General features: G+C 31.2%; 3 protein-coding genes across 7 annotated transcripts; 1 reads left to right on the top strand and 2 right to left on the bottom strand.

Moving 5' to 3' along the window:
* Positions 1-132: 132 nt before the first annotated feature.
* Positions 133-7,818, bottom strand: LOC131842500 (nuclear distribution protein nudE homolog 1). Of its 2 annotated transcripts, none has more exons than XM_059191038.1 (7): positions 7,501-7,815; positions 7,264-7,417; positions 7,050-7,186; positions 6,521-6,657; positions 5,896-6,051; positions 5,686-5,768; positions 133-1,995 (listed from the first exon to the last, which is right to left on the bottom strand). In XM_059191038.1, exons 1-7 carry the CDS (start codon positions 7,572-7,574, stop codon positions 1,885-1,887), a joined length of 852 nt encoding a protein of 283 aa, XP_059047021.1. In that variant the 5' UTR covers positions 7,575-7,815; the 3' UTR covers positions 133-1,884. The 2 variants fall into 2 exon arrangements, with proteins under 2 accessions (XP_059047021.1, XP_059047020.1); XM_059191037.1 differs by lacking the exon at positions 133-1,995 and adding an exon at positions 2,002-3,811 and having other exon boundaries at positions 7,501-7,818.
* An 865-nt stretch (positions 7,819-8,683) lies between these two features.
* On the top strand, positions 8,684-19,158 carry LOC131842536 (thioredoxin domain-containing protein 11). Its single transcript, XM_059191104.1, has 12 exons — positions 8,684-9,137; positions 9,698-9,908; positions 10,306-10,429; positions 10,649-10,755; positions 11,671-11,868; positions 12,249-12,455; positions 12,752-13,221; positions 13,520-13,832; positions 14,369-14,608; positions 15,058-15,248; positions 18,347-18,482; positions 18,868-19,158. The coding sequence occupies exons 1-12, from the start codon at positions 8,932-8,934 to the stop codon at positions 19,156-19,158; spliced, it is 2,694 nt and encodes an 897-aa protein (XP_059047087.1). The 5' UTR covers positions 8,684-8,931.
* Positions 19,159-19,329: 171 nt separating this feature from the next.
* LOC131842537 (carboxypeptidase B-like) lies at positions 19,330-27,185 on the bottom strand. Of its 4 annotated transcripts, XR_009357495.1 has the most exons (9): positions 27,011-27,185; positions 26,614-26,843; positions 25,411-25,516; positions 24,817-25,028; positions 22,754-22,911; positions 20,829-20,948; positions 19,854-19,992; positions 19,526-19,624; positions 19,360-19,442 (listed from the first exon to the last, which is right to left on the bottom strand). XR_009357495.1 is itself a non-coding variant. In XM_059191106.1 (8 exons), the coding sequence occupies exons 1-8, from the start codon at positions 27,100-27,102 to the stop codon at positions 19,333-19,335; spliced, it is 1,167 nt and encodes a 388-aa protein (XP_059047089.1). In that variant the 5' UTR covers positions 27,103-27,185; the 3' UTR covers positions 19,330-19,332. The 4 variants fall into 4 exon arrangements, 3 of the variants coding, with proteins under 3 accessions (XP_059047089.1, XP_059047091.1, XP_059047090.1); XM_059191106.1 differs by lacking the exon at positions 19,526-19,624 and having other exon boundaries at positions 19,330-19,442; XM_059191108.1 differs by lacking the exon at positions 19,360-19,442 and having other exon boundaries at positions 19,551-19,636.
* Positions 27,186-27,389: the final 204 nt, after the last annotated feature.

The raw sequence follows: 27,389 nt of genomic DNA, 5'->3' as shown, positions 1-27,389 counted from the left end.
AATAGTTTCATACAAATTAAAATTGATATAAGAACACCGCCATCGCTCCGCGTTGAGATTTAAAATTCATACAACATTTGGTGGTTGCCAGGAAACTCAGGTGAAGTGGCAAGGTTCGTAACAAATCGTTGTCGAGATAATAAAATACATTTTATGTCGTTATCATTTATTGGGCACAAAATTAAAAGTTTGGTCACCACACACGTTATTGCATAAACGCATAGAATAATATTTAGCATATTTATTTATACGTTATATAAAACAAATATATTTTACTGTAATCTGCGAAATTATACATTATATACATAGAAAAAAAGGATAATGAAACTCAGAGAAGTACTAAACCTACACAAATTCATTACCAAATACAATTCAAATGTTTGTGGAGGTCAATTGTAAATAAAAAACCTGCACTTATATTACATTGCTTTTATGAAATAGTATTTTACCAATTTTATTTTAATGGTATTTAATTAATTGAATCACAGTGTACAAGTAACTGACAAACATGTATTCATAAAATCTTTTCTGAGCTCAGTGAATAGGTCGGTGCGCGTGTGATCGATTTTAAAGTCCTCAGAGTGCTACATTAAACTTTATACCTCTAGGTACGGGCGACACGTAAGAAATTATGCTATTTAAACTAATTTAATAGAGATATAACCCTCTTGTCAAATTATATAAAATAATACCTAAACATTGATATAGTGCTAGTACTTAGCTTACAGGGCAAGATAAATATTTGTATATTGTGATGTTTAATAACAATACTCTATTAACTAGAAAAACTGGTCACTGGATGTATTGCGGGGTACCAAAGTATTGCGTGTTTTTAACACAAAATTAGTAATGACATGCCAAATACCATACACAAAACAGTTGTTATTATACAAGAGTTAGATACAAATTGAGGAATAATTTGATGAAAAGTTGTAACATATGTATAGGCCTGTTATGTAATTATATAACCAAAATTAATGAGGCAAATATTAACGTGTTATGCGCAGAATTAATGGAGTCACACCCCAACACATTTACTAGAACACTATACAAGAATATATAAACCACCATATCGAAATTATTCAATATGATTTTCTAAAAGATTACATTATTGCAAATTACAAAAAATAACCATATCTAAATATTACATATTATATTATTGATATTTCATAAAATTTTTGTATTATCAACGATTTATACACATTTATACTAATTATTTACAAAAGTACACTCCAAAATATTTATATCCACCAATAGACATGACCAGGTGCATACCAATGTTGCATATAAATCTAATGGTATATTGATAAACTCCTGGAATGCATGAAATTAAAATCAAATGTGTAATAAAAACACACAATATGTAAAATGTAGAGATTAGTTCACGTTATATATCTACTATGCATGTGCTCTACTGGCGACACAAAAATCATTGTATTAAATTCATTTGCCACATTCCAGCGATGCATATATGAAATACTAAGAATTAATAGGCATTGCAAATTGTTATCGCAATCTCCTTTCCAAATTCTTAAGTATAAGAGTGCAGATAAGCTCCTGAAACTCTTATTCCTATATACGTAAAATATTTGGACGTTGTATTCTATAATTTTAAATAAAATGAATAGGTATGTATGTAATCAGCTATATATTTTTGCAACTTATGGTGATCTCCGGTGGGTAGGCCAAAAGTCACTATTACAACATCTTAATTGTTTTATTACGATCACAGACATTTTTAAGTTAGGAAAATGTGTTTTCGATCACAGTACATAAGGTTTACAATCAGCAAGACCATAACGTGAAGCTATTTATTTTCTGACAAAGCTTTACGCTAAACAAGCTAGTCTGCACTTTGCAGTGGAGAGATGATAATCGCCATGCTTAGTTCTTCAGTACACACCTGTAGTCCTTATTGACATCCGAACTTGAATTTGGTGAGTGTTCTTTAGGTCTAACTGTACCACGACACGATGCTAATTTTGATTCCAAAGCCTACAATGAAGAAAAAGTACATGGTATGAATGATGTTAATATTAGTAAGTGACAGGAAATTAATGTGCGGTTACCACCATCACCTCGACTAAAGGCAGCCACATGAGTAAAATAATTACAAATGTATAAAGTATAAAGATGACCCGCGATATTTGAAAAGTTAGTTTATTTATGTGTGGGTGTACTAAAACTAATCATATGAAAAAATATATACATTTATTTCTTGTTCAAATGTATGGCACCATACCATTTTTAGCAATAGTAGTAACTATTTATAGTTACCTTACAAAAATAACATTTATAAATACTGTAGACAAAAGAAACAATTTCAAAATATGCAATATTTATATTATCATAAAATCCTGTCGACTAAAAAGTATCATTAAAATCGGTTCTCAAATGGCGCTTATTAAAACTAAAATATATTCTAGTCAAATTAAGAACCAGGCTTCGGTTCGTAAACCAAATTAAATTACTTACAATCTAATATCATTAGTATTTTGAAAAACTCACTAGTACAAGTAATAAGTACTTGTGTTAGTGAGTTTTCAAAATACTAATGATATCAAATAGAAACTGTACATGCCAATTGATGATTCTAACAAATAAATTTCGTCATCTAGTATAGAATATTAGCGCAATACTAAAATGGATGTAGTGTTTATGAAAAAGTATAATTTCATAAACAGAGGCCTCCCACGATTATGCAACAATAATAATACTATTACTAATTAGTTTAAATATCGAAGAAATTAGTGAATTATCACTTTATAGATTAAAGTCTACTGCTTATTTATCTGCATTCTGCTGAATATGATTGCAATGTACAATGACAATGTATATAAATATAACAACTTATGGAATGTGACTATAATCCACATTATACTTTTCTAAGTACTTTTATTTACATATATAGTTAAATTCATAGTTGTGTAAAAATAATTGCCGAATAGCAAACTTTTGGCTAAATCTTAAATAGTAAATCTACGATTATATTATGACGTTTTACTTCTGTATTCCAAGATTTTTTAGTGTATATTTTTTCTATACTTATTTATTTACTCCATTTTGTTTTTGTATACACACCTATTGTGTTCTCATCTATCAAAATTATTAATAGATACCTAAATCTTTTGTAATAAGTTCATAAAATTATAATATGCATGGATATTAGATACGATGTTAGCTACTACATAAATATTTAATTATTTTGTACTAAAGCAACTCACGGCTCTGCCTGCATTTACTTGCAGAAGTAGCTAATAATAAATAGAAAAAGGAATTTAAAAATGGGACTAATATTTTTGGAGTTAATCCATTAAACGATCATACAAAAAATTAACTATTTCCTCTTTTAAACATCAGTAATGAATACGTATTAATTATGTATGTACAAAAAATAAAATAAACTTCGTGACATATTTAATATAGGTCATTGTCTAATAGATTGTTTGGATTTTCCTTGCTCTGAACCTTTTCTTATTGAAGTAAAATTTAGTAGATTTTCAATTCCTTCTCTGGATCGTACAGCGAACGATCTTCTTAATTTTCCATTTTCTCCTGTCACAGATCTCGTGAAAGGTTCAGTGGTTGACTTTTCCATCATGTAAGGCGACTTTTCTGATACACTATCTGATTTCCTTGAATCAGTATTTTGTTTAACATGTTTCCGGTACTCTATCGAATCATCTTTTAATTCATTGTTATTCTTGATGCTGGCTTCACAAGTTGGCGATAAGTGGTCGCTTTCAGCCGTAGAAGGTGCATCGCATGAGCATTTGACCTTACCACAATCACGGCAAAGAAACCTTTCAAGCTGCAAGCAATAAAGACATGCATACTACACAAAAACAACCATGCGGAGTAAAAACTACTACTATCTACATACTATCTACTGATGAAATAATAGAATGGTCAGTTATCACATTTCATGTCATACCATAATTACATAAGAATGAAAAGTACTAACTCTCCATAGTATAGTGGTGTTGCCACACATTACCAAACATTGGCAATATCTTATCACCCTACCAATACCTTCGTAACAGTGTACACACGATATAATAATTAGTATAATCCGAAATTTGAAATCGAAACCTAATAACTACAACTATAACGTTGTGATGTCGGTTTAGTGCAAAAAAATAATTGCTTACACTTTTCGAATGTAAGCTTAAACTCATTCGTAATATTCATTGATTTGAATGAGTTCAATAACTTTCTCCAAGGAATATTGGTAGAAATGTAATAAATAACTAAAAAAGAACAGTACACGACACAGAGCTTGTAATCGGACACAGAGACAAATACAGACAGTTTGTTTGTAAACATAAATGTTTCTTATTTAATGGATTTATAGTATTTTGTTTAATTGCACTACCAAAGTTGACTAATCGGCGACTAAATAGCGACTGCCGAACAGTCAACACTAGGAGGTTTACAAGCTATATCCGACTTCTATTTGATGCCTGACGGTGCCTAGTTCAGAGGCGAAACATTCGCAATGTGGGTGATGACTCAATAACGGTAGGAATTTGATCAACAATAGAAAAGGTCGAAACGCTTCCAATAGCAGTGGTATGGTTTCTGCACTGAATATTTGTGGTCTCACAAATGTTAATGATAGTGGAATTTAATGGATTTATATTATGTTGTAATACAACATAATATATACCCATTAAATAATGAAATGGACTTCGAGGAAATAACCAAATGTATAAATGTTTGTATTATGCAATCGAATGCGCGAATATACGAAAATAAAGTAGTGTGGATTTTAATTTTGTTGACATGTGAAAACGAGCAAACGACTCCAAAACAGAATAAAGTAACACTTCGATATTTTATTTCTGTGCGTGTATAATATAATACTATGCATTTGTGTGTGTAGTTCACTTCTATTTTATTTCCTTGAGAAAAGTTGTAGAAATATACGTATTATACATTAATAAATATATATGTATAACTAAACATATACGTGCTGAATTAAGCAGATACAATACAAATTACGTACTACTAATTATAAGCGGTGAAAATATACAACATAGAAGTAACTACATCTATACATAAAAAACGAACTCTTAAACTAAATAAAAAATAGATTCTGAGAAAGATAGCGCATAATAAATCGTAATTAAAAAAACCAAGATAGTGATTTAACCGATAACTAGACAAGTTTATCGATTTAAAGTAAATTATGAATCAGATAGAACTTAATGATTATTAATATTATAATATGATACATACTGTCAAGGACCACAGTTAATTCGTAAAGTATTAGGTACTACACATTTTTTATTTTCACATTAATTTATAAAAAACATCTTTTAATTCTACAGTACACTTTATATAATTTCTCAATATACTGCGTAATATTTTTAGCAGTAATGTGTATCGCTATTATCCAAAAATATAAAAAAGGAGACATAGATATTTTAAAAAGCATTATTAATATAAATACTTATTACTAACCCTACGCGTATTTTCTGGTTAGGATATGATAATATTAATTAAATAGATAAAATTTACATGAATATTCTAAGTAATTAATTCCAATACAAATTAAGCAATATTAAATTAGGCTAATCTAAATATTTTTGATTATTAACTATAACTTAAACACTGTAAAGAAAGATATACTACAATAAGTACTAATATAACTTTTAATATTGCATAAATATTATAACTCACCCCTACTTTCCTTAGAAGATCGCCTACTATATTTATGGCTGATACTCGAGCTGAGGGAGTCATTGCATTTCCATTTATCTCTCCTATTGAGAAAAAATTAATTGAGAAATAGAACTGATTACAATAAAAACAGACTGGGCTGATTATAAAATATAAATTGTGTTCTGTTTAAAATAATGAATTCAAAATGAATTATATTAAGCTACTTACTTTTTTGTGGTGATGAGAGGCTTTGTGGTTCTATTTCAACCTGTGTCCGGTTAGAATTTGTAATGTGGCCATTAACTACTGTATTCTCATTAGGAATACCATCTTCTTTCTTGTGCGGTGGAATTCTTTCTACTACTTTTAACTCTTGTTTCAGATCTATAAACATAAACATTAACTGTACTTTTCTCAAAGTACTTTTATTTAGTTAATTATGATAGTATATATATGCAGAATGTTTTTAATATTTTTTCTTTCCCTTACGATTTTTCTCTTTTGGGACAGACAGAATGAAGTTAGAGAAACAATAATATGTATAAATTGATATATTCACTGACTTCAAAAAGGAATATTATATCTTTAATATGTTTCGAAACATGAAAGTTTTTTTAAGTCATCTTATTAAATTTCTTATCCAAAAGTTTTTAAGTGAAAGTGATTATTTGCCTGAAACATTGATACTTAATACTAAACTGATTTTTACAATAATTTTTTAGTTGTAAGGGTTTACTTCCAAAATGTTTTGCCTTTTCATACTATTGTCATGATTGAATATATGAAATAAATAACAATGATATGTTTTATATGAAATACAATAAATTCTGCATGTACAATGTGTGTAATTTACCTCTGGCTTCATCTGTTGCTCTTTGCAATTTAACTCTTAAATTTTCTATTTCATCAACTTCACTCTCTAAAACTGCATTCCTTTCGTATGCCTGGTTTAACAAGGTCTCAATACATGACACAGATTCAGATATTACCCTGAAAAATAATAATTTAGATTTACGGGGATTTCTGTAGAATAAATAGTAATAAAAATATATGGATATTATACTTAAATATTATAAATATTATTCCAAAAAAATTACATAAACAATAAAATAAGAGTTCACTAACCTGATCATAGGAAGTAAAGAAGTAAGTAATTTTGAAACTTTCGTACTTTAACATACATTATTTAAATTATTAACCAGGTATTAACATGAATAATTTTATGGCAAATAAACAAACTCTCTCGATGTTTCAACTTGATTGCACTAGCACCTCATGACCATGTCTAATGCAACTTAGTTGTGTTAGGACCCAGTTATTAATTTAAATAATGTATAGGAAATAAATGTCACTAAGTTATAAGTAAATAAATATTTTTTTACCTTTGACCTCTTTCTAAGTCATCATTTTTTTGTTCTAATTCTCTTACATAAACAGATTGCTTGTTCTTTTCTATTTTTAATGCCTGTAGTTCACTCTCCAAAGCATTAGTTTCATGTTGACTCCTCTCTAATTTATTCTAAAACATTGAGCAAGGATTGTTTATATTTACTGTATGGTTTTAAATATTACTCAAAGAATTTAAAAAATACTTACTTTTAGCATTTCAATTTCATTTTTAAGTCGTTGATTTTGATTTTCTAAATCTCTGTTCTGTTTTTCAACTTGTACCAATGATGCTTCTAACTCTTTTTCGAGTTGTGCCGAGTTTTCAGTATATTCATCTAACTCCTGCTGAAATTCGATGGCTCTAAATTTTAAAAAAATAATAATTTTAGTATGGTATAATCTGATAGTAGAACTACAAAAATTATAATAACATTAAATCATTACTTTTGTTCATAATGTTTAGCCTGTTTTCTCCAATAGTCCGACGACTCAGATTCGGACTGCCTCGGAGATTCCATGTTAATAAGGTAAAACAATAAATTTTAAGTTCCAACAAATATCTCAAGGATACGTTCACACTATTGAATCATAACAAAAAAATTACTAAAACATCTAGAAATAGATAATATGTATTTTTAGGTAAATATCAAGACAAATTTTTAAGAAATACTTTCGTTATTTTAGTAGAAATGGGCCGTTAGAACGCAAATTATGACACAATTTGTATTCTCAAAACAAGTAATTTTTTTTATGCCAAATAAACTAAAATGGCCGCGAAATAAGTGTTACCAGGGTGACGAAGGAATAAAACATATTGTATGTAATTATCTGTTAATGTTGATGGTTGAATATAAATTCAAATAAAAAAACATTAATTTATGTAATATATTTTGCTTATGTAAGTATAGTTTTTATATATTTTTAGCGGCATATTGAGTATATTGAGTGTTCGTCTGGTACAAGCAAGGAAAGGGCGGTGAAAGGATGACTCCAGTTATGGCTTTTATAAATGTGTATTCTTGAGTTATTACAGAGGTTGAATAATATTAATAATATGTACCACAATATTACTTATATGAGATAAGAAGGGATTCGGTCCGCCAATGACAGCATCGCTAGACAATAATGTTCCCGCACGCTATCCGTAGATTCCTCACATACTAATATTTTTAAACTTAATACCGTTTTTATTACGTTCAATAAGCGATGATAAAAATAATCGGTAGCGTTTTTATGCTTTATTTATTTAAAGATACTAAGCGTCATTTAAATGGCGTAATAATAGTTGAAATCACCTTTCTTTTCTATATCGTGTTTGACTCCGATTTTAGGTATTTCGCCAAAAACAAAACTGGGAAATATCATTAATTATAACTAATAACGCTATATATAGGGTTAATGATTAGGTTAGGAAATTATATATACATAATAATATAGGATATGATATTTACGACTAAAATTGTATATGATACGGACCACATTGAATTAAATTTTAATATTATTTAAATGTATAAATTCAGCTAAAAATGTACAAATAATAGGATCATCTGGACGTCAGTTCTAAGTCTTTCTGATCTGTGTTTGACAGTATTGGCAGTATTTGTTCTCTATGTCTGCCTGTCTGATCTGTGGTCAACACGTCTCACGTCAAATGAAATAAAAATAATTATTTGTGTGGTGGTTATATTAATATTTAAAATATGAATCATTTAAAGTTATAATAGAATAATAATAACAAATTTTACTATGTATGTGACTTTATATTTTGTTTACGTTATTAGTATACGAACATTCCTTGGGAAATATATTTTGCAATGCCACATAACATAACAGGAGATTGAAATTTAATTTACATTTGTTTTCTAATGACGTGTAATGTTTCCAACGGCGAACACTGAAGACATCGTACAGGTCACGTCATTTAAAACAAACTCAGGTGGTTCTAGCAATGAACGAGATCCCCTTTCCAGTACACAAGTCGCCAAACAACAAAACAGGGACATAACGCTCAATATGTTGATAAAAGAAATGGTGTTTTGCGTAGCATTGGCTTTAACAACCTATGGGGCTCTACACAATACGTGAGTACTTAACATATTTTATCATCCTCAACATATGCTGACTTACCTGTATACAATGCCTACAAGCAGTATACATGTGACTAATTAGCCCTGTCACCCTCACATTACACCTATTGTACCTTTTGTATCCATGATTGCATTTATTTTTTGGATAAGACCAGCTTTAAAGAATAACAAAACAGTTAATTATTTCTTGTAAGCAATAAATACAGTATCTATATTTGTGTCCTGCTAATTGACGTTGTGTATAGGTAAAACAATATGTTATTAGTATTTCAGAATTTTCAGTAAACCAACCTTGTTTCAACAATTTAAATACTTATTTAATTTGTATCAACAGGGTTGAAATGATCATCACAGGCTGTTGATTTTATAGCTTTTTTTTAAATACATTTAGATTAAAAAAAAAGTAGTACATAATTAGTGTCAAGATTTTTTTTATAGTTCTGATGACTTGTTCTAACTCCTGCTTTTAATTTATATACTGCAATGACTGCAAAGTTTTGTACATCTGTATTCTGTATACAATCTGTATATAATTTGTGTTAATAATTTTCCAGATCAACAAAAGTATCAAAATACCCACAAGCTGTGAGATTTTTTAGTACAGACTCAATAGTGAAAGATTGGTACAGGGGTCAGCTGAGTAATGCTCTGTCAGCCATAAATAGTGTTGACGTTTCATTTGTTATGTATTATGCTCCTTGGGATGCTGAGTCACAGTATGTACGAGGAGAGTTTGAGAAGGCTGCTTTAATCTTAAGAGATTATGTCAGTATTTTATCTGTGTTTTATATTCTTATATAATATTCTTAATATTAATTATATTGCTACAATAGTTATGGAAATGAAACATTATCAAAAGAGACACAATTATTGTAAAAACCGTTTGTAGAGTATCCAGAATACTCTAAACTTAATCTTAATAATATTATAAATGTTTGTAAAACATTTATAATATTATTAAGATTAAGTATGGATGTTTGTTACTCTTTCTCACAAAAACTATTCAACGAATTTTAAAGAAACTTTACAGTAATATAGCTTATGTATCAGAATAACACATAGGCTAAATTTTATATTGAAATTTAATGCGGATGAAACCTCAGGCACATCTAGTAGAAAATATAATACTGGTAAAAGATATAATTGGATTTTTATATTTCAGGTCCATTTTTCTGCTATAAATTGTTGGAATCCAGGCAGTGAATGTCGTCTACATCATAGTAAGATACCTTCATGGCCAATTTTAATGGCTTATACTGTAAACTCCAGAGGAGTCCTATACAAAGGTATAAGCTAACCTTTCCACAAATTTATATCACGGATCCACAAATATAACACTTTAAATAGAGTAACAATAAGAAAATAACATTTTGATAATCACAAAATTATCTCAGAGTATAACACAACATCCAACATTTCTCACTATGTTTTAAAGAGGAGGGAGTCACTGTATGCACCATTCTTGAATATGCCTTTCAATAATAATTCTTTTTTACCTAAACCAGGTCCTAGAGATGCTCACAGTATGGTAAATTTTCTTCAAATGATAATGAAGCCATTAGAGCGAGTGTCAACTACAGAACATCTTGTACATTTATTATCTATCTGTGATGTGAGTTCATAATATTAGTTTTTTAGTATTTATTTTATGTAATTTATAAATTTGTTTATAGTTATTATTGAGATATTTTTTATAGCTCTAGTTTATTACATATATATACAATATAAAAAAGAACTAGCAACATGTGAAAATGCCAAAAATATTGACTCAGTAAAAGTTAATTCTATATTTAATATTTTTCCAATATACTTTGAAATACTCAGTTTTATACCACAATCTTAAATATAAAATTTATAAATTCTAACTTATAAATGTCAAACTACACCTATAGCCTAATTTTAACTACATATAGAACTATTTCTATAGATACAGAAATATTAGACTGAACATAGGCTATAACAAGAGGGTGGAAGCTAGTCTATACATCTGTAAATGTAATGTAATCTGTGCTGGTCGCTGCACATACTAACATTATTATAATAAATAATGTTGTATACCTTACTATATATTATATATAAATATTGTACATGTGATATTATATTCCTAATGCTTTTGTTGCATTTAAAATTCAAAATCAATATTCAATATGGAGAATCAGATAATTAGACCTGATTCTCCATATTGAATTTTAGTTGAAACATACTTTATGTATGATATATCATCTGTGTCTGAATGATAATAAAACCTCTTGTGCTCAGCCCATTCTGAGTAATAGTAATGCTTTTTACAACTCAAGAACTGTTTCTATTTATGTATAACTAGCTAACTCGCTCAATTATCTGAAGTTCCCTTGTTTTTGCAACATTTTTCATTGCAGCTCTGCTCTTACTGGTCATATCATTACCTTATATACCCTTCAGTGATATCCATCTCTATTGAATTCGAACTAGTATTTTCTAAATAGTCTATCATAGACATAGACCCTTTTTTTTATTTAATATATTTGGAATAATTCTACAACTGCAGGCTGTAGCTGTTGGATACACTCCACTAACAGATACCTCACGATATTATAATATTTGGTATTATGCTGCTATGAAAGCACGCGAGTTTGATACCGTTGGAGAAATATGTTTTGCAGTGGTTACCTCAGAAGAACTTGCAATAGATCTTGGTGTTGAGGTAATGCCAAATGCAAGAATGATGCTATGGAATGATACAAAGGTACATTAAAATTATAGTAATATGTATTAAGATTTCATTTTCAGATGATTTTTATTATTAATATTGAATACCAGCTGAGCCAACAGATTTTGTCCTGTCTTAGAAAATTCATTATATGTCAGCAAATGCTTGAAGTCAAATAGTCATTAAGTATACTGAAATATTGAAATTTTCTGCACAGTTTTCTTAATTTTTGTTCAGTAAGAACTTTCTACAAACTATTAGAAAACAATTAAAAAGAATGAAATTGCTTAAGTAATTATCAAGGGAAATAGGGACTCATTTCTATATATAGAGACAGTAGTATCACCAATTCAGTTACTTTTTTCTACATTCACTAAATTGCATAGAGTAATGTGACTAAATATGTTAATAAACAGGAATTTTTGAATAATGGTGATATACAATCCTGGAACGAGTCATCACTTCTACATTGGGTTTTGGAGAACTTCTCGCAACCGGTTGCACGTGTGATACCCATGTGGAAGAAAGCATTCAGTTTTGAAAGATATGTTGATGGAAATCCTATATTAATATTATTCACACCACTTAATCCTTTATATGAGCAATTGCCTTCTTATGATTTGGTAAGTAAACATAACTTATACTTATAATTTGCTTTGGAATTGGAAATTTGTGATAAATTATTGAAGAACCTGTAGCTCAAGGAATTTAAAAGTGCAATTTAAATACTGTTGTAATTATTATTAATTATTGAAATTTGTTATCTGCTACATGATTAATAAGAACTTAATTTAATCTAAAGTAGCTAAATAAATATGGCTAGTAAAGTAACAATGTTAGTAATAGTTATCTACAGCAGACCTGTCCCTGCAAATAGCATCTGTTTATGGGTAGTATGTGAAATTATTTACATTTTTAGTTACGCGAAGTGGCCATGGAATATTACAATTGTAATAATAATGAGAGCACACAATGGACATCTGAACTAATAAAATTGCAACAAGTCCAAAGACTTTTATATCAGCAGAAGGATTTTGTAAAATTTTGCCAACAGTATAAATTCAAGAAATCTGTAAGTAAACATAATCTCTATTACAAGAAGGAGATTGTTTCACAAAACAATAAATATCCATGGAGCAATGTAACTCAAAAAAGTCAGAAGACTGGATCTGTAAATATTCTTATAAAAAGGGGCCTTCCTATCCCGAAACTTGCAGACGGCTCTTATGACGAATCTCAAGTGTTATCTTCTTTAGCTCTATTGCAAGAATGCATTTCTACAGAACTACCAGCTGAAAAAAGTTTTTATGATAACTATGAACAGTGTCAATCACAAAACCACGACAGAAATGTCAATATTGAAGAAAATTCAGAAGAACATCTAACTAAGTGAGAAACATTTATTATTCTTGAATTTTGGAAATTTTATTCTAAAAATATTAAGAGATTACTTCTAGTAATATTAATTTGTGTTATTTACTCTTTATATAAAAAATATTGAAAGAAAAATCTCTTTCTATTATATTGAAATAATAATACAAAATCAGTATGGAGAAATTAATAGGTATTTAAAAAGGAGCTTATAATTACAATATATTCCCCCTCTATTGCATATTATGGTGTGTGAAGTCAACAATGTAGTAAATAGATTGTATTTAATGCATTAAAAATGAACATTTATTTGCAGCTTGGAAACAACAATGTTACCTTTTGAAGATGATCCACTTTCACCGGATAATTTGGTACAAGAGAACGTAAAACATTTTTGTAAATTAATGAAGTTTGCCTACGAGACTAACCCTCCTGCAGCTCCGACCAGGATTCCTACCAAGGAGGAGAAGCAAAATATGACAAACGTGCATGGATTAGCTTGTGCTAAAAACTTTAGTCTTCATATGTTAGCTGTTGACAGTGTTGCCAACCACCATTTCGCAGAATTTTTAGGTATTGATATATCTAAACGAAAAGACAAAACTATTGCTGTGATATTGAATAGTAAGGTAGGATGGATATATTATTCATTTGTCTAGTTTCATTCTTTCTAGCCTAAAAAACATTGATAATTAGGAGGTTTTTGGTTATATTTAATTACACATGTCTTAATTTTTGACAATGTGTATTTGTGGAAAAGTTACCTAGAACTTTTAGTCAATAGTTAATTTTAAACGTTAGTGTTTTGTATACTTTATTTATACTCTTAACCGGGTCTTAACAGGAATAATTTTATGTTATATTTACGAATAATTTCAGTAGCATCAGTCAGTAAGTGTATGGTTACCGTGAGTGCTGTTTGTCGCGATCTTTCGTTGGACAACCCAGTGACGGTAGTTGAAAAAACTGCTAACACCAACATTGCCATTGCTGTTACTCCAGTCAGCTCTTGACCAAGGCTAGTGCAACCTAAACGACACATTGAAAGTCAAATATTTTTATTTGTCATAAAATTATTTTTAGGACCCGGTTAAATATATAGTTTATTGCTACATGAAATACACAATCTCTTATATAATAATAATATTTTGTTGTTTATTTGCAGCATGAAAGTCAGTATGTTCTCTCTGAGGAATATAGTGCCAAATCAATTCGAGATTTCATTTATAATTTTACGTATAAATCGCTAAAACGTTCTTTACGCACACATGTAGAGGACGCAGCCCATACTCATTACTATGGATCGGAAGGGAAGACAACAAGTAAAGGGACCAATAATAGCAGTATTGAAGTAATAGACTTGACAACACGCAGTTTTAAAAAACTCATAAATACACCAGGCACGGTAAGTAATGTTGTAGTTATCTATTTATACCTAAATATAGATTATTAATATTTAAAAATTGTAAGTTATTATTGTTGTCCACAATTAGTAAATAATATTTGCGAGCACTGTGCTTAAAGAGTAAAGTGTCACTGTTACCAAAAGGGCCTAAATTAAAAAGTAGTTTTATAGAATTATATAATAGAAAAAAGGTAAACAAAGAGGTCACTAATCCGGTCATAAACTCTCTATTCATACCGATAGACCGAATCAAAATTCGATATTTTGATCGAGGTTATCAGTCCGCAGCCGGTGTGCTAGTGCTAGTAGTAGGTATGTCCCGTGCGGCAGGTATGGTAGCGGTAGTAGTAAGTCTCGTACGGCCGGCGTGCTGATGGTAGTAGTATGCCACGTGCGGGCGGTGTGGTGGCGGTGGTAGTGACGTGCAGTGGTACGCGTGGGGCGGGCAGGTGCGGCTGGTGATGGTGTGCGGCGGGTCGTGCGGCGCGGCGCGGGCGCGGGCGCTGGCGGCGGCGGCGCGGCGGCTGCGGGCGGCGAGCGTGCCGGCGCGCGCCGCGCGGCTCGACGCGCTCCGGCACGACCTGCCGTGGCAGTACTCCGGACACGTTCACCCCACCGTCTTCGTATTTCCCGCCGACATGTATGTATGACTATTATATATATCTACCATACTTAGTCTTGCCATAAATATTGTTTTTCTATTGCATATAAAATTTATTACTGTAATGTGTGTTAGTGTAAACATTAATATAAATACATTAATTAAAATATATATAAGCTTATTCAAAATGATCTCCATTAGCTGCAATTTTATCGATGCTATAGGGACTCCAATTATCTTAGCGTTTAGAGCAAATCATGCTCTCTATAACTGACCATAAACCATAATCCATTAGATTAAGATCGGGAGTAGATGACGGCCAGTCTTCCACTTTGATGAAGTCCGGAACATTCGTTTCCAACCAAGTTTGGGTGGATCGTATTTTATGACCTGTCGCTGAGTCTTACTTAAAGGCCCATTCTTGATTATGGAACATAGTGTTTTCAACCACCTTCTCAAGAATGGTGTCTTAATACACTTGTGCCGTTGTTTTGATACCTTTATACAAAAATATGGCTTAGTCACTTCGTCATAACTAACACCCTACTAAACCATCACTGAGGTGGGAATAGTTTCCATATTGTATTCTGCTCATTAATTGGGTAGCTTTTTTACCGCTTTGAGCATAAACACGGTCATTGTCCTTGTTAAAATATTCCTCAATTATAAAAATTAACTCATCCGTAAAAAAAATCTGTGACTTCCCTTTGCCTACCACTTTAGCGTAGTTTTGATTGTAGCATCATATCTTTTTTAAATTATTAGTTAAGTAAAGACAGTGCTATAGGCTGCAAGTAGGTACGTAGTCATCTTTTAAAATACGCAATATAGTTCTAGGATCTATCTTCATCTCGCGTGATAGAATCTTTTACTTTCTGACAGAATTTCTTCCAAATCTTTCCCTTACTGCTTTTATTGATTGCCACATTGCGTGGACGGCCAGATCTTTTTTTATCACAAACAGAGGAGGTTTCATTGAAGGTTAAGAAGGGTAAGTTAAGTCAAATACAATTTTTGTATTGCACACAAAGCATCTTTGTGTAACAAAGATGCTTTGTGTAATGCAATCACAGCGTTTCGGTTTTCTTTACAACCCCACTCCATTTTAATATGACAAAAATAGTTGACAATCGATTGGCGCGAAATTGAGAAAACGTAGTGATCATTCGTAAAAGAATGACAGATTCCAAATTCAAATCTAAGTTTTTTTTAAGTGTAATAGTATTTATGTCCAGACTATGTATATTTTATTGTAAAGTTATATCTGTCGCTCTCTTTAAGGCGACAACTTTTTGGCCTATATGTTTTATTCCTGTGTGTATATTTATTTCTTTTTTTCTATTATGTAGATTATATTATATACTTACGTAAGTGTTGAGACGATTGTATAGCCGTGTAGGTATAGTATAATTGTATACGCAAATCTTAACTCTCGCACTTTTTTTAATTGGAAATATAAGTGAAGCGTCGTACACATACTCCCGCAATAATGGTTTCGTGTGCATCGTATCCAGTAATCGGTTTCAAAATCCTAGAATCTAATTACAGAGTATCGATGAATAATTTGGTCCTTTGGGAAGGATCAAGTCCCGAATTCTGTATACCACTTCCCGTCGCTTAACATGCTTGCATTCCGTTTACATAAAAAAGTGCCAATATACAAAAAGAGCGCCACAGATATCACATCAACATACCATGACCTGAATTGGGTTAGACAAAGATACACACAGACAACTTTGCGCAAAGGCAACCGTTGCCAATTGTTTGAAGGAATCAAATTATTTTATGAGATGTTTAGTATTTTCCATAATTTAGGTTTTCAGGTCGTTTGCTATTGCCATTATTCCAATAGAGTTAAGTAAGTAAGCAATGTCACGCCAACTTACTAAATTATAAATCAATACGCACTGAACGGTTTTATCGTCACAAACGTTTCAAAAATCCATTGTTGTCTCATTACATACAAATGTAGCGAATTATAGTTATTATTAATTACAAGTATAAAGCATTTTTTTTATCAAATTTATGTAGCCGATTGTGATAAATTACACATAGGTACATAATTATAACAATGACTTAATTTAAATGACACGGTGTTTGCATAATCCAATATTAATTATCTATTTTTTGTCTCTTAATGAGAAATAGCTGTTTTAATTATCCAATTTATTAATCATTGCACATTTGGTATCATAGTCTAAAGGTACATAACTTGTATAATATAATATTACATATATATGTATGTATGTATTATATATAAAGGTAAGCGAGCGTATATGTGATGGAGATGGAATATATGTAAGTATTATACAATATAATAAACCTACAAAAAAAATGTCGCCGAAAACTATCAAAATCCGTTGCTCGATTTATAAGCAGTAAGTAGATAAACAGAAAGACATAAACAGCAACCTTATTGTGTTCTATTGAAGCCAAAGAAATGTATTTTATAATTGCACCACTTCCATTACTCTCTGAATATCTGATGATTGAGTTTACTAAGAAGAAGACCTATAGTCTTTTTCTTCTCTTCGACTGCTCAAGGCCAAGGTCGTGACCACAAGGGATGCTCGTTTCAACAAATAATAATAATAATCTCAGGACAATTAACACAACGCCATCTAGACCCAAGTTAAGCTAGCTAAAGCTTGTGGTATGAATACTAGATAACTGATACATATACAATAATATACATAGATATATTTTTTTGTAAATACATACATATTATACATAGAAAACAACCAGACCGATACAAACAATCATACTCATGAATACAAATGTTTGTGCCGTGCGAGAAATCGAACCCGCGACCATCGGTCGTAAAGCGGTGTGCTAGACCGCTAGACCACCGAGGTCGTCAAATATTCCAGGGTTCTCTTATTTGTGTCAAGTGGATCACTGACTGTATATTTAGCTTGACTAATAGTAAGTAGTAATTTCTCACTCGTAATAACTACTTACTCAGTCGCCTCACTATGCCGTCACATACACGGCATATACATTACGTGTTAATGGATGATGAAGATGTAAAGTCAAAAATAGATTTAAAAAAAGAACTGATCTAGCAACAATTTGTAATTACTGTTATATTTGACTTTGTAGAGGGTTTATTTTATTTTACTCGGTGTGTGTTGCAGGGATAAGGAAGCAGAGAGTCGGTCGTACCCGTCGATGGAGCGCATCACGTCGAGTGGTCTGGTGGCGCTGGCGCTGCGCTCGCTCGCGCCGCCGGAACAACTGCGTGTGCGACTGCACATCTGCCAACGTGCACATGTACGTACTGTGTACCCGCTAAACACTACATAAATATAGATGGAAAATAAATCAGGATGTAGCGAAGTTTTTTTAAAATTTCTAAGGATATATATGATGATTGTAGGATGAACTACTTGCCGAGGTTTTCCCTAGAGACTACAGTATAGGGTTAAGATAAAACAACCAGGGTATAAGATTTATTAAGGGTTGACAACGCGCACGTGATTTCTTGCCGTATTTAGACATATGAAATCGGTTACAGTTAACGTTCGGAATTCGGAAAACGATTGAACAAAAATTTAAATGTGACGAAAGTGAAGTGAACAGTTTGGCATAAGCAAAGCCTTGGGAAACCGTTAGTATGTAGGTATCGATTATATTAAAATAAAATAATATTTTTCAGGCGAATGAGGAAAAGAAAATATGTCTAAAATACACGAGGGAGCATGTTACAACAGTCATCGACAGAAGCCTGAAATATTGGCGGTGGAATGAACATAGGGAGCTAAAAGATGCCCTTCTCAAGCGATTGCAATATTTACATCAAGTTTCACTCGATCTCAGCGTTCTTCACACTAGCGACCTTAATAGTGATAATAAGAGATATGAGACTCTTTTAAGCAACCTTAATTTATTATCAAAAACTTGGAAAATCGATATGTCTAATGTAAGAGATAAAAAAACAAGAAGTTGATAATGAATATTTTAATTTGTAAATAGTGTACATTGCTCAGTTTGTAAAGTACCTATGTTATTTATTTTTAGAAAATACAGACTTATAAATATGTTGACAAAGTCATGAATTTTATTACTTTATTTACCATATGTTATTTTAGAAACATGGTCATTTTTGTAGTTTGTTTATAATCTAGAATTCGACGTCCTTTCCAAAGAATGAAAGTGTATTTTGCTTAGTGCTGCTTCTCCAACCGCGAACTAAGCTCAGAATTGCTGATATTGCTTTCGTTTCGTATACCTCTGGAAACATAACGAGACAACATATTTAATATATAGACATCCCGTTATTGCGATTTGATGACGATATAAGTCAACGAGAGTACCTCTATCTCAAATTTGAGCATTTGAGCGTTCAAATTCCAAGTTGTTACACATATATTGTTGTAATTTCACTGCCTATTCTTACTCATCAACTGAAACAGCTTACAAACCATCTGTTAAGAAAGAGGTACCTGCGGATGAATTTTTAATCTCCCTAGGTTAAATAAATTGAATTATCTGTTGAGTGTATTTATGTTCCCGGTATATTATGGCATAAGTTTATGTTTCTAAGTCAAATTTTGTTAAATATAATATTATTAAATAAAGCACCTACAATGTAATAATATAGGTATAATGTCTGTAGGTAGTTACTTAATTTTGTCAACTAACCAAGAATGGTATGATCTGTATAGTTAGGATAAATCTGATGATACGGTTTTATTAAAAATACTAGATCAATCCCAACCACACCGGTGATATAGTCGCTAAGTGTGCCAGCCACGCGCTCGTCACTACTACTTTGATGTACCTGTAATTAGAATCTTAATACATTATATATTAATTACGAGTGTTATCTGTTACGGGGCGGCAGCACCAACGATACACAAAGACTAATCATTTCTTCTTTCACTTATTTTTCACTTCGAACGTTTAAATCGAACAGGGCTATCTACACAATATGGTGGTTCTGTTTTCAAAGTTAGTAGGCAGGTCAAATCAAAACTTAAAAATAAACATGATTATATCGAACTTCTAGAACATAAATTTTGTATCATAATTATTATTAGATTTAATCTTTACTATTTATATATTTACTTTAAGTTTATAAGCATGAATCATATTAATTAATTAAAAATATATTGTGGTGGTTACCTCACTCAAACTAGATGGCGTTGTAGTCACTGAAATTTGCTTTAGCACGCTAGCAAATGCTTGTCGTTGTTGGTAATAATACATGGGGTAGTCAGACGCATTAATCAATTATTTATATATTAGTCAATTATCGAAGTCATGGTGAACACAATATTTGATATATCAATATTTCGCTGGGTATAACGGTATACCCAACGATGGGATGAATCAACGTGTCAGGGGGCCCGGAAACCGCAATTAGGACTGATATAACGAAATAATTATTCATTATTATATCAATGGACAGACGGTCTTCGTTGTTTGCTATGATTCTCGAATTACTTACGTTACAGGGGCTAATAATGAGAGTGGTTGTGTGTTACAGAAACTATAAAATTATTAAAATTAAAGCTGTACCTTACCAATTCTCATTCCCCAAGTCTAGATATTAAAGATCAAAGATTCATTTTACTTTCCTTTAATTGTTTATTAACTTACTATTTTTATTTTTACCTCAAACAGTCGTCCGTCGGGCAAACGTGATTGTCTCGCAGCATACTCGCCGATATCTTGTAAAGTGCGGTAGTTGCTCGGGTGGCGAAGAGAGTAACGCCAAGGATACAAAATAAATTCCTAAAATAATATTTTTTTATATAAATATTGTGGAATATTGCATATAACTGTTAAACAGATGTTACTGATATAACTGTTAAACAGGTACCTAATTTATAGGTATTTAATTTGAGCTGTACATATATCTAGTAAATAAGTTCCTATATTTATAGCTTCATATAGTCAAGTCAAGCTTCATATACCAATACATCTGAGACCGTATGTACATAGCTATGTACTATATACCGCAGAAATGCTGGATATGCTTATTAGGAATGGGAACTGCTTGTTGGATAAATATGGAATGGTACACCCGATTGCAATATCAAAATACGGCAGCGAGGTAATCGTGGAATACAATAGAAAGGACATGAAGTATTTTAAATAGTAGGTAAAGAGCAAAAAAATGCGAATACTTTAGTAAAAATTTTGAAAAACTACTTGTGAGTTTTTATTTTGTATTTAACATGGGAAATACGATTTTTTTTTATTATTAAATTAAAATTTCGTTGTGCATAACTGCCTTTATTTTTTTAAAACAAAGCATATTTTTTATACTAACAATAAGAGGTGACAAGCGTGGTCCAATATTAGTGAATATTACCTATTAAATTAAGAACCCCGATTTTGGCAAGATTTTTGTATATAATTGAAGATAAGCCTTAGGAGATATAAAATGAGCCGTATCTAATTTAAAGCTGGCAATAGATCCCTTTTTATCGTTTCGAAAATCTTCAAAAAACCAAAAAAAGGGCTACGCACGTGGGGGTGTGTGTGGGATTATTACTTAAAAAACCACACGGTGTACTACTATCGCAATTAGCGGAGTTACGATGTCGCATTTGTATTCTAACGCGACTCGGGTGGCGTTGGCTCGCCCTGGTCGTTCTTATAGGGCGATTTTGCCCTATGGGAATAGGGCGGATTCGTATATAAAAATATGATAATACTTCGTCCAAACGACGACGGTATCTACCTATTTGCATTTCACAAATACGTAAAATATCCTAAAGTGTATCTTAAAAAATAAATTGAATTTTTATACAAAATATCTATTTCCATTTTGAATTTAAACGGTACCTACTGAATTTCAAAATTGAAATAGATATTTTGTATTTTGCGTTTCAAATACTACATATATTATTTTAAAACGTCACATTCCTGAATAATTTTATTTGGGGACTAGTAGCCCTATTGTTAGAAATGTAATGTTAGGTCATTATCAGCGCAGTACTCTCTGAATTAATCGTGGTTAATATCTGATGAAACATGTAATGCATACATTGTCTAACTAACTAGACTTCAGCTAATCTGTCATTCTCCATAGGTGCCCGGACCCGTAGTATCTACACAAACTACAAACTGAATATCGTAAGTAGGGGTTAATACATTTTAATATATTTATCATACTCTTATCTGGCTCATCTATCGATTTATTAAATTATCGATTTATGACGCACTTCCACATATTATTATTGAAAATTTTATGCATAATATCCTGCATCAAAAGTTTATTGTTAGACTTCAATTACTTATAAGTATGTACCTACTTAAGATATTTATAATATAGGTGTAACATGCTAGTTGTGCCCGTGGTTTCACCCGCATGAAATGTATACCCTATGTGTTATTTTGATGTAGGTATAATCTATATTATTATAGAAGTAATGAGAATAGGTACGTAGGGTATGTTTCTATATGACATAAGTACTTTAATAAGTATAAAGTTATTTTATACCCACTATTTTTAAACAGATAATATGCCATGTTTTGTGTAATTCTTAGATATGAGAAAGGAGAGCAAACAAAATAAAATAACAACTTGCCTTTTTAGGAACAAAACTGGCATGTAAATGTATTGTTAAATGTATTAGGTCTCCAAGACTATGGACGTAGTTGCGAATCGCCTGCGCTTCGACTGAAGAAAACGGCTTATGCCCAGGATAATACTGTGAGCATTCATTTGGAGTTTTGTTCACATCGTCTATAATATAAACAAACGAGGAATTCATTAATATCATAATTAAATGGTCAAATTAATAACATATGTAGATACTTTGACCGAAATATTAAGCATTCATTAAAACTTTTAACTTAAACATTTAACGATTTAATGACGTAAAAAACACATAAACAATAAATATCTACATGCCGTTTCTAATTTGTAACCTTGTTTATTAACCATTATATTCGTTTAATTATATCTATTTTCAAAATTCAAATTTAGGTAGAGCTACATAGACTATATATTTTGAAGTTCTTTCACTCAAGGTTGTGTAAGTATCAGCGACTGATCGATTGCGAAACACTGTTCGACCATTTCTGCTTACTAATAATAACGACATAGCCAATACCTACAGTTACTTATATATATATTGCAATACTTAGGTACTTTTAGGTAGGTATAGACAGATATCATGTGATAGTGGATCTTTAGGCGCCTCAATGGCTCGACCAACCTTCACGGAATTTAGCATTACACGTAGTATTTAGGAAGGATACATACATAGTCTGCTTTTTATCGTCTTGCTTACGAGTATGTGGACACGCGGCCGGTCGCAAATAGAAACTAGTTATCTATCGGTAAATGAGTATTCCGCTTACACATTGGTCAAAAATGATATTTTGATAAAAAAGTATATTTTTTTTTTTATTTATTTATTAGAAACCAACAGCGTTACAATTTCATTTACATTAACTTATGTTGTAAAATTAAAGCTACTATAGGTTTCACTTAATTAACACAAAGTATGTAGTATTGGCTTGCGCTAAAACAAAATAACAAAATAGGAAATCAAAGAAATAAACTGAACACATAAAAAAAAAATGAATTAAATAAATGATTGAATGAATGAGTGTGGAAGCTATACATCTCCATATAATATATACTACACACTGATGCCGGTAATTTGTCCATACAATGTATGCAGTGTGCATATTATAGATACTAGACTATCGCTTCGTAACTGTCACTTATATATTTAACAATGTGCTTTTTAAATGTGCCCTTTGTGTGAAAAAACAAGTCCACGTCATGAAATTCGTTATTGTATACACGAGGAATTCTAGCGAGGGGTGAGTTAGTTGCATAGTTTGAGGCACGGCGAGGTACTGCCAAAAGCGGGGTGTGCCGTGTGCGGCGCGACGGTGTACGGTAAGACACGGCAGCTACCAGCTCCTCGCAGTCAAAACGACCACGTACGATATCGTGAAGTAGACACATATCCAACACTTTACGTCTATCTTCTAGTGTGAGAAGACCATGCCGATGGCAGTCCTCATTATAAGAGGTAGAGGACACACGAAGCCGATAATTGAGATGATTTACAAATATCCTTTGTATTCGCTCTATACGGTTTTTATACACTGAATATTGCGGTGACCATACCTGGCTTGCGTATTCCAAAATGCTACGCACATAGGCATAATACACGGTTTTAATAGCCTGTACGTCAGTAAAATCTTTACAAGCACGAATTATAAATCCAAAATTTTTATATGCTTTGTCTACTATATTATCAATATGACTATTAAGTAACATTTTGTGATCAAAAAATACTCCCAAATCACGAACTACATCAGATCTGACAATTGCTATGTTATTAATATTATATGTATATACAATAGGATTCGTTTTACGCGTGTAAGTAATACATTGACATTTTTTTACATTTACTGTTATTTGATTCTCTAAATAATATTTAAATAGTTTATTTAGGTCCGATTGCAGTCGAAGGCAGTCCGATTCAGAATTGATCCTGTAAAATATTTTTTTGTCATCGGCATACATAAGATAATCAGCATATTCCACACTGTTTACTATGTCGTAAAGATATATAGGTATATGTACCTACGTACAATCTATAAGGTACGTATCAATGTAAATAACCTTGCCAGTGATATGCGAAGTTTCGGTTAATGTTGGTGCCGAAACATGTTACTTGTTCATTGTTCTTGTCTATGTTCTTATGCCAGATTGATGGACGTGTGATGTTCCTAACTGTCGCATTTTTAGACCATTCGTCAGCTCTAAATGAAGGGCGTGTACGCAGATTTTGGGTAAAATCTATACCGTCAGGGTTCGCCATTGGAATCAAATACCTGATAAAAATAGGCAAAGTTTTAGACATGCATAAAATACAGATAACAAAGTTAACATATTCAGTTTACTATGTTAGAAGTTGTGAATACCTATATATAAGTGCCTGTATGTCACGAGTATTACTGGACAAAAATAATTAAGAAACTATGGAAACATAATTATTATTGATAATACCGCCTGTATATACTAGGTACACTATATTGGTTGACAAAAATATATATAAATTAACATCAATGAGTTTTTGATGATACTATATATTACAAGTTGCATTGCTGCAAAAATAATATTTATTTTTCGTTTTTCTTTTATGAACATTTTTATTAACAAAAGAAAACTTATAAGCTACGTATGAGTTTATATTATTTACATTTACCTACTTACCAATCGTAATCATTAAAAAATGGAGTTTGGTAATTAGAATCATAAAGTAACTTTTCAGCCAATTCGATCACTGCATTCGGAGCTCCCCACGCCATGCCATTGAGTGCTGCAAATAATTGAGGACTGAATATAATTATTAGTGCTTGTTCTACATCAACATACAGTCACAAATGTATCTAATATAACATTTGTGGGTAGTCAGAGCTATTGTCGATTGCCGACAATCCGGTGAACGCAGCACTTGAAATGCCTACAATTAGTAAGTATACTATAGTATTTAAACAAAAACAAATGTTTCCAAATTATTACGGTACTTTACAGCTATCATAACTTATTATAACATATTTAGCCCAAACGCATATGGACGATATACGGTATTTTTGTTTAGCTTTTTATACAATTAATGTTTTCGAATTTATTGGAAGTTTGATACTGTCCAAACAAGCGTTATATACTGTCTTACCTAAAGCTATAAAATACGAAAGGGAGACGAAAACATTTATCTATTACATCATTATATATTCGTTACAACGTAATACATTACAAGTAGGATATACCTAATAGGTAATCGTAAATATATAACAGGTAAAATATGGTTTAATAAAAAATGTGCATATCATTTATTTAATCACAAAGATATGAAAGTTTATGACAATAACATTATGTTACCTACATAAACAAAACAAAGAGGAACTACGTCTTTAGTACTAATATCTATTATTCAGGGAATCGATAATTTGATAACAATAGATAAACGTTAACCCCTCTTATTTATAAGAATGTTCTATGATGATAGGTATTAAAACGTTTTCTCCTTTTCAATCAAGCTACTTTTTTAATTAGAAAGAAAATTATTGATTACTCTAATAATGAAAATAGGTTTTGTAAGCGGTTCAGGTTTTTATTGTTAAAGCGGAGGGTAGTAATTTCTTTGTTAATTTAAGTATTCACAACCTGATCAAAACGTTATTAATGGTTTCGTATTTTTATATACATGTTTATATTTATGAAAAACTATGCAACGATAACAGAACGACAATAGTTCACCCCGAGATTTTATGAAATCCTGTAGAAAATATTTATTTCATTGCATAGCCTTAAAACATATGTACTATGTAGCGTGCGAAAATCAACTAGACTCCAGAAAAAATTTCTGTCTTTCCTATATAAACATTTTAATTTTATTTTCAGTTAATCATTTACCTGCAATGACGAGTATTCCCGGTTTCTTGCTTTGTAGATCGTTATGTAATTCTAAAGCAATAATGCTTCTGTTTTCAGAAGTGACTGGCTTTAAATACAACAAGCGGGCGCTTTCAGAGTCACTATAAGATATTCGTTTAGTTACAGTTAACAAGGCCTCGTAGTTAATATATTGTTTATATTTTATTTCATCTCCGATACTTCTCATTGTTCTTTTTCTCGCACCAGACCTTAAGACAATGAATAAAATATTTCTACAGAATCTCTTGGAAGTAAATGCATATAAATGAAGTAATTACCAAATTGCCAAATATTATAATATTATATTTAATATATTAAACCAATGTAATTTAGCCAGAATATATTGGGTACTGGAAGGTACAGAGCAATAACTTACTGTTCAAAATTTCTCGGCGGAAATAATACCATGAATAAAATTCCAGAAAAATACAATACTGTTAATAAAGAAACTTTAATCTGCAACAGCATTGTTTGGAAAGTAAAATGTTTGTATGTACACAGTAACAAAATGGTGTATATATGACACTAAGGCGTGACATGATTATATTAGCGTATCGGTAAACAACTGTCGCTGAAATGTTTGTTTTTATTAGAAACTTCTTTATCAACCATATTACTATTTGATCATTTTTTTTTCTATATCTGCTTAACAGCACAGATATTGAAACGGTACAGGAGTGATATATTCCGTGTTCTTATATAATAATCTACTTGATAGTTTAATATTACGTCTTAGTGTATTCGCACACTTTTAA

This window comes from Achroia grisella, unplaced genomic scaffold (assembly GCF_030625045.1).
Source record: "Achroia grisella isolate CSIRO2021 unplaced genomic scaffold, CSIRO_AGI_Agris_v1 utg241, whole genome shotgun sequence".
Lineage (NCBI taxonomy): Eukaryota > Metazoa > Arthropoda > Insecta > Lepidoptera > Pyralidae > Achroia > Achroia grisella.
This window is presented reverse-complemented; position numbering and strand designations above follow the sequence as displayed.

Excerpts from the sequence above, each read along its gene's own strand:
- LOC131842500 (XM_059191037.1), bottom strand. The coding sequence starts at position 7,574 with ATGGAATCTCCGAGGCAGTCCGAATCTGAGTCGTCGGACTATTGGAGA. Across the intron at positions 6,052-6,520 it reads AGCAACAGATGAAGCCAGAG|ATCTGAAACAAGAGTTAAAA; the intron begins GTAAATTACACA and ends TTATGTTTATAG. Across the intron at positions 3,812-5,685 it reads ATCTTCTAAGGAAAGTAGGG|CTTGAAAGGTTTCTTTGCCG; the intron begins GTGAGTTATAAT and ends TATTGCTTGCAG.
- LOC131842536 (XM_059191104.1), top strand. The coding sequence starts at position 8,932 with ATGTTTCCAACGGCGAACACTGAAGACATCGTACAGGTCACGTCATTT. Across the intron at positions 12,456-12,751 it reads AATTGCCTTCTTATGATTTG|TTACGCGAAGTGGCCATGGA; the intron begins GTAAGTAAACAT and ends TTACATTTTTAG. Across the intron at positions 13,222-13,519 it reads TCAGAAGAACATCTAACTAA|CTTGGAAACAACAATGTTAC; the intron begins GTGAGAAACATT and ends ATTTATTTGCAG.
- LOC131842537 (XM_059191106.1), bottom strand. The coding sequence starts at position 27,102 with ATGCTGTTGCAGATTAAAGTTTCTTTATTAACAGTATTGTATTTTTCT. Across the intron at positions 25,517-26,613 it reads GGGAATACTCGTCATTGCAG|CACTCAATGGCATGGCGTGG; the intron begins GTAAATGATTAA and ends AATTATTTGCAG. Across the intron at positions 25,029-25,410 it reads TTTTTTAATGATTACGATTG|GTATTTGATTCCAATGGCGA; the intron begins GTAAGTAGGTAA and ends TATTTTTATCAG.